The 8084-nt window shown below is 40.3% G+C and overlaps 1 protein-coding gene across 1 annotated transcript; it reads left to right on the top strand.

The window, feature by feature from the left end:
• The first annotated feature begins 4566 nt into the window (after positions 1-4566).
• On the top strand, positions 4567-6953 carry LOC139709498 (uncharacterized). Its single transcript, XM_071621459.1, has 3 exons — positions 4567-5095; positions 5351-5937; positions 6388-6953. The coding sequence occupies exons 1-3, from the start codon at positions 4567-4569 to the stop codon at positions 6667-6669; spliced, it is 1398 nt and encodes a 465-aa protein (XP_071477560.1). The 3' UTR covers positions 6670-6953.
• The last annotated feature ends 1131 nt before the right edge of the window (positions 6954-8084 follow it).

Here is an 8084-nt window from a genome sequence, read left to right as displayed (position 1 = left end):
AGACAATTGACTGTACAGATATTTTTTTCAAATAAAAATTAGATCAAGAAATCCTCGGATTGAGGTTTTAAATGATTACAAATCCACTAACTGTTATTTCTCATGCAAATTTCAAATGTTCAACTAAATAATTTATTAGATAATGTGTTTTTTTTCCTCAGGGATTTATTCCTACTATAAAATAAACTGCACTTTTTAGATACTTCAGATGACATACATACATTTCATCATGTCTCAGTCTAGTCACATTGATCTGCAGTCTGTTTACAGACTTTGTGAGGAGGTCTGCACACTGTACCGTACAACATGGGCAATTGCAATACAACTATGTACGTAGGCAATGCAATGTACTAGTATTAGGTTGCTAGTCTTGGAATTCAGACCCACATCACTACATGTGCATGTTTACAATAATGCACTACTTTATACTGGTTTTCCTATGGTAGCAGGTGGTTAGTCTGTGTTGCAGACCTGAGGGGGGATTGTTGGAACAGTCCAGTATTCTTAAGCACCTTTTTACTAAATTATTTGATATTACTGATAAAGGATTATCAAAGCAGTATCTACCTCTTGAAGAGAAATAGCAAAGCGTGGCATCACACCGGTTCAGATAAATGTTGGACAATGACAGAACCAGGTGTGTTGCAGCTAATATTTTTTTTTCTACCAAAACCACTAGTCTACCAGCAGGAGAGCTGCATTTATTGCATTGAAAACTTTGTTTTGGGTATTGCCCCACATATTTCCAAACAAATGTAACCTGTTTCCTTTGAGATTGTCCGAGTCCCATAGGTTTAACACAGGGACTGCTCAGTTTCTGTAAGCACTTATGTATTGTTTTCCCTTCTGCTCTCTATGTGTTTACTTCTTATGGAGGTTATTCAAAGGTTTAAAAAGGGTAAATGTTTATTGTTTCCAGAGTTGAAGTAAAATTGAGACATTTTGAATTCTTCTTATAATATCTTTACATTTGTAATTTCACTGATAAAGACTCCAAGTGGTTTGAATATTTTGGGTCTGATAGCTATAGACATGCTATTCAAAAGTAATGTTTGGTTGGTTCACATTTGTAATTGTAATTGGCTGGTGAACAAAGTCTAGGGGGAAGTTTACAAAGGCGTAAAAAAATGGCTTAGAGTGGAATATTCCCGACCACAGAGGCGGTTTATTCAAATATTTATGATGCTTCATGTCAAAATGCATTCCATCCCAAATCCATGTGATTAATAGGAGGAAAAAGTGTACTACATTAAAAACAACAATAGTTCAACTAACCTCATGCGTCCAGCAGCAAAATGAAATGATTGCTAAGTTCTAGTGTCTTGTCAATCAAAGATGATGTTACATAATGACATTTATTCAAGTCAGCTACAACTGTATATCTATAAGCCAAAGTGAAGGGGTGGAGGTGGGGAGAGAAGAATGAAGTAAGTTACTGGTACCGGTATCTGTAGTATTGATTTTAATTATATTCATTTTAATTTTCTTAATTCTCTTTAGGTCACCATGGATTGGAGCATTTGTGTAATCTGCCAGGAACAAACACAAGAAAAACTTCACTGTCCAAAAAAAGGGGGACTCAATGCTGAAAAGGTTTATGCTTCATTTTTGAAAAATGTTGAGGAGTTCAGGAAAATAAACGCCTTGCCAATTGATGTGGACTTTGGATCTGAAGGAACAGTTGAGGCATTTGTGAGAAACAATGCCTTGTGGCACCGTTGTTGTCATCAACAATTTAATAATGACAAACTCAAACGCAAATTGAAAGGGGAAAGAAAAGATGAAGAAGAAGGAGATGCACAATGTGACATGAGACGGTCAAAGCGCCAGAAGTCGGGATTTGAATACAGGAGTTTGTGTCTCTTCTGTGAACAAATTGGCAATGACAAACTGCATAGTTTTCAAACATTTGAAGCTGATCAGTCTCTCAGGAAAATGGCAAGTGATATGCAAGATGAAGAACTCATGCACAAAATAGCAGGAAGTGACATCATTGCTCTAGAAGCGAAGTATCACATAGATTGTTTGACTAAATTTAGGAACAATTATAGGGGCCATCAGCGCAAAGTTGGTTCTTCCAGTACAGAAACGACAGAGGGCGAACGAGCACATGCTCGAGCATTTGTTGAGCTGGTTTCTTATGTTGAGCTTGCAATAGAAGATGGGCAGTACATCTTCAAGCTATCCGATCTCCACGAGAAGTATGAACAGCGTCTCGAAAGTCTTGGACATCATGTATCTGTGAACAAGGGCCGGTTGAAAATGAAGCTTGTGGATCACTTCTTCGAAACAGGCGTACAAGAACAATCAGATGGCAAGAATGTTGTTCTCATATTCCCTGAAGGTATGCAACAAATGCTGAAGGATGCTCTAAAGGACAAAGACTACCAAACTGAAGCTTTCCTGTTCGCCAAAGTTGCGAAAATCTGCAGAGAAGAAATGTTCAGGAAAACACATTTTGAATTTTCCGGCAGCTTCCCCCCGAATTGTCAGAAGATGCTTCCAAGTCTTACACTCCTGTCATCAATGATCCTTTACGGACCAGACTTAAAACACAATGAGGATGGTGATGACTCACAGGCATGTTGCACAATGGCCCAGATGTTCCTCCATAATTCAAAGAAGAAGAGCAGAAATCCGACCCCGCATAAACGCCAGTCTCAGGATAGAGAACCACCACTTCCAATCTACATTGGCCTGAACATCCATACCACGACAAGGAACAAGCAGCTGATAAATCAACTGGCCAGGCTTGGTTTAAGCATCTCATATGAGAGAGTTCTACAGTTAGAGAAGAAATTATCAGTTGCAATGTGCAAGCAGTTCACAGCTGAAAACATTGTGTGTCCATCCATTCTGAGGAAAGGCATTTTTACAGTTGGGGCACTAGACAACATTGATCATAACCCATCGTCAACTACAGCTAGAGGATCGTTTCATGGAAGTGACATAAGTGTCATCCAATTTCCTACACAATACCATCCTGGACGGAGGCGGGTATCACAGTGGTTTCTTCCTGCAAATCCAAATGAGAGACCTCAACTGCTTGATTCGTATAGCATAGTCGAATCAGTCCATCTCAAAGCATCATCTACTAGTGTTCCCAAGGTTACTATGACGGCTGTAGATGGAAAGCTTCAAGACGCACAAGAAGAAGAGGGAAAATGGATTCAGCATGCCTCTGAACTACTCGACAGACAAACACTTAAGAAAGGAGAAGTGATCTCATGGGCTGCATATCATGCATCTAAGCAATCACCTCCTCTTGATCCTCCTGCTGTCATCGCACTTCTCCCTCTCTTCCAAGAGAAGGCAGACTCGCCTGCCATGATAAAGCATGCTATGAATGTCCTTGCAACTGTCACTAACTTCCTTAATCCAGGCCAAATCCCTGTGTTGGCGTGTGACTGTCCAATATTCGCTAACTGCAAGCACATACAATGGACCTGGCCTTCAACCCATGGTGAGGATAAGTTTGTGATCATGTTTGGTGGATTTCATTTGGAGAAAGCCTTGTGGACAGCATTTGGTGATTTCCTTGACAAAAGCGGATGGACGGAAGCTCTTACCGACTCAGGTGTTGCATCATCAGGTACAGCTAACTCCTTCATTAAAGCTGCTCATGTTACAAGGACCCGACATGCTCACCAGGTAACTGCCCTAGCTCTTTCGAAGTTACAACATCAGGCATTTGAACAGGTTGCAGCAACAAGTGGGAACCGAACATTTGAGGATTGGAGACATTCTATGTCTAGTAAAAGCCCTACCTTCCAGTACTGGGACTTGGTTTTGCGAACTCAGATTTTGATCCTGATATTCATCAGAGCTCATCGAGAGAGGGACTTCCTCCTCTTTGTGGAGTCACTGCAAAGCCTGATGTTCTTGTTTTTTGCACTGGACCACTACAATTACTGCCGTTGGGTTTCTGTCCATCTGCGAGACATGCAGTCCTTACCAGACGCTGTATCAGAGGGGCTCCAGAAGAACTGGGTTGTAAGCAAAACACAGAAGAGGTTTTCTGCACTTCCAATTGATCAAGTCCATGAACAGGAAAATGCAAAAGTCAAAGGTAAAGATGGAGCCGTGGGCTTAACCGAAAATCCTGATGCTTTCCAACGATGGATGCTTGCAGGTCCCGAGCAAGCCAGACTGTTGACAGAGTTTGAACGTGAATACTTACCTGAAGAAGATCCAGAGGAAAACTGCAAACATCATGAAGAGACTCAATCAGATCAACAATCTTTCAGTAGTCAAACAGCAAAACTGATTGAGACAATCAGTGAATATGGCAACCCTTTCCTTGAGGACCATTCTGAATTGTTGGTCTTGCACTCTCGGGTATGTGCTGATAAATCAGTGGTAGAGACAGTACAGCATATCGAAGAACTTGGTTCCAGTCAGTATCAAGCGTACAATCGGGAAGTGTTCATTGAAAAAACCAAATCCATCCATGCACCAATCAAAAAGAATTCTCTTCCGCTCTTCAAGACATCAGTGAAGACACAAAGGAATCGCAAAACTGCAAAAATTACATCTCTTCAGAATGATGTGAGCCTCTTTGGTCGCATGTACATCGCAAACCAGCTGCGTGATGGTGACCCAACAGTATTCTTCAGCCACGAGAATCAGGTACACCCACCATCTCTATCAATTGGCGGGAAACTGCGCTTGACATCAAGCAAGTCCAAATTACTAACATGTCTGGACACAAATGGACAAGGAGAGCCGCCTGCACACATAGACTGTAAGATTTTTGATGGTGCAGCTCTAGTTCATGGGTTGCCAACATCATCCGTGTCTACATTTGAAGACTATGCAAGAACAGTGTTCAAGCCCATTCTGGACCGTGAATTGACAGGAATCAAACGACTAGACTTGGTGTGGGACCGATATTTAGCCTGCAGCATCAAGGAATCTACTCGACAGAAGCGTGGAAGTGGATTGCGCAGAAAGGTAGCACCCACGACCAAAATGCCAGCCAACTGGAAAGACTTCCTCCAAGACAGTACTAACAAAGAAGAGCTGTTCGCATTCCTGACACAGAGAGTGGCTGAACTAGAGTGTCCCAAAGAAAAGGAGCTGTATGTAACCTCAGGTACGTTATTCTTTATGTACTTCTGATTTAGACAATACTATCTCTAATAATTATAAGATTAAGATACATTTTGTGTAATTACAACCAATGCATAACAAAAGCTTGATGAGTGGGAATTAGTTTGGGAAGAGCTTCATATGATCTCACTAATCTTGAAGTATTATCCATGTAACTTTAGAACACATGTATCTATGGGTCCATAGGCAGAGAAGAAAATTCAAAGTCTTTCTCTTTTTCTCTTTTATGACTTTTCAGGTACTTCGGTGATTGCAAGGGGTGATTGTGAACCCATGGCAGACTGCACACATGAAGAAGCAGATACAAGAATCACAGTTCATCTTCAGCATGCAGTGGAGAGAGGGTCAAGGAAGATTGTAATCCGAACAGTGGACACAGACGTTCTTGTTATTCTCATCGGACAGTTTCCATCATTGTTCATTGAACATCCTGACATTGACATTTGGGTGGCGTTCGGTGTGGGGAAGAACTTCTGTCACTACAACATCAATAACATTTGCAAACATCTTGGAGATGACAAGTCACGAGCGCTGCCCCTGTTTCATGCTTACACAGGTTGTGATACCACGTCTTGCTTCCTTGGAAAAGGGAAGAAAAGTGCATGGAGGGTCTGGAAATCTTATCCTGAAGTGACACAAGCATTCCTTCATTTTGTGGATCATCCATTCCAAGCAGTAGATGTTTCATCTGAACATATCAGTTGTCTTGAGCGATTTACAGTCCTGATGTATGATGTGACAAGCAATCTCGTCTCTGTGAATGAAGCGCGCCGAGAGCTCTTCTGCAAGAGGAAAAGAAACCTGGAGAACATACCCCCAACTCAGGTACGTTCATTTGCACATTCACAGTCACTTTCCTTACCCCAAGGGATAGGACATACACGGAACAAGAAATTAAATTGCAAATACTTTTGAAAAAAACATGATTAATGTCCTGAAAAATCAATGAAAATAACATAATGATACCAACATCAGTGTTCATAGTTTAAATAATCATTTCCTATAATGCAAATGGAGTTAATCATTCTGTTGGGCAATGCGATACTCAAGTTCTTGTTTGTACAACCTTCAAAGCCTGGTGGCTTGTTTTGAAACTTGCTATTATGAAAATAGTATTTAAGTACTGGTATTAAAAAGAAACAGATATGATAGGAATTTGTCACCATCTCAACCAAACAGTTCTTTTTTATGTTAAGGTAACATGTTATTATTTGTTGAAACAGTTGATTAACTATACAATATATCTGGTGTGGTTTTTTTTCCAAACTATATTAGGATGCACTGCTCCAGCATATCAAGAGGGTATTATACCAAAGTGGCATTTGGACAACATGTCGCCAGGCACAATCTGCAGTTCCTTCTCCAGAGGGATGGGGATGGACAATGGAGGATGGTCACTGGGCACCAGTTTGGTTGACCATTCCTGAAGCAGCTAAAGCCTGTAAGGAGCTCATCAAGTGTGGCTGCAGGGCAGAAGCTGGATGTGTTTCTCGCTGCAAGTGCTCGAAAGCTGGATTACCATGCACAGAACTCTGCTCTTGCTGCTGTCAGAAATAAGCTTGCCCACATGTCAGGTATAATTACAAAATTGTATGCTAACCGGGTGCCAGAGAAGCCCACAATGATGAAAACACAATAATTAACCAGAGCTGGAGCCAACTTGTTTTATTAATTATTTATTTTTGAATGAAATTCACCTGGTGGTAAGCTACAAAGTATATGTGACATGTATATTGTACACGTTTACAGCTCTAGTTCTGTTCCAGATCTTGTCAAAGTATACACATGATAAGACGATATATCATACTAGTATTGGTTACAGTAAGCAAAGCATGAGTATACAACAGGAGCATTGTTTATTTTCATGATTAGATTATGAAGCCTAAGTCGCACAGAAATAGTAAATTCAATGACATACCAGAAGTGAAACCACGGAAATAAAACAGAAATACATTTTTTTTTTCGAGATTCATTGCTTATAAAAATTCTGCTATACCGGTACATTATATTGATCAATCATACCAACCCTGGTGGGAGTCTCTTCAAAGTCATGGAAGTTCTAACAGGGATGCCAAGTGCAAAAGAATTTTATTAGTGAGATTTTCATGGCTCAGCATCTCGGCGCATGAGTGAGGGTGGGAGGTTTTTTTTACCCCTCCCTCGGTATCGCGGTAGGGAGCTTTTTCAATTTTTAGCTCTTAATGATGCAATCAGGTTCATACTTAAGTGACTGTTTTTTACCTATTTTGAATGACAAAAGGGAAATATACCTTCAATTGCAACTATCACATTAATCCTTTGGGCTATGCTCATTATTATAGGCCCGAGTTGCAGACTTCGCTCGATGTGTGAGAAAGATGGGTGCCATGCGTGAGATTGTGAGATGGCCCCTAAATGCTCGAGTCTCACTCAGAATGCGTGAGACTTGGTAGCTCTGTTCTAAAGTCTCCTATGAATTTAACCAAAATCTAAATGTGTAGTTGCCATGGCAACATATACCACTTAACATTCAGAAAAAAGTATTACAAATACCTCCAATCGTCCAGTCGATCAGTTGCACCTATTCAAATGAAATCTCTTCAGAACTGGAAGTTATACTGTATAGCTTCCTGTAATCAACTTCAACTTAAAACCTTTGTATTGGGTTGCCATGGCAACGTAAAAATCAACGATCATATTCCTCCCCTACTATATTTGCTTTGTACCTTCTTTCATATCAAGCTTGTGAAAATTTCATCTTTCCTACCTGGAGAAATAGGTAAGAAACCTGATTTTTTAGAAAAAAAGTTCATTGACCTTTGACCTTTGACCTTTGGCAAATTCACTCCAAATTAGGTTGAAATATTTTAATTGTTCTCATTATTCTTCCAGCCAGGTTTTATCCAGATTTGACATTCCTGACTCGAGAAATAGCCAAAAAACCAATTTCATAAACAAAGGTCGTTGACCTTTGACCTTTGACCTCCTTCCCA

The sequence above is a fragment of the Diadema antillarum genome, unplaced genomic scaffold, assembly GCF_040938485.1.
Source record: "Diadema antillarum isolate AM-2024a unplaced genomic scaffold, OU_Dant_1.0 seq00001438_RagTag, whole genome shotgun sequence".
NCBI lineage: Eukaryota > Metazoa > Echinodermata > Echinoidea > Diadematoida > Diadematidae > Diadema > Diadema antillarum.
This window is presented reverse-complemented; position numbering and strand designations above follow the sequence as displayed.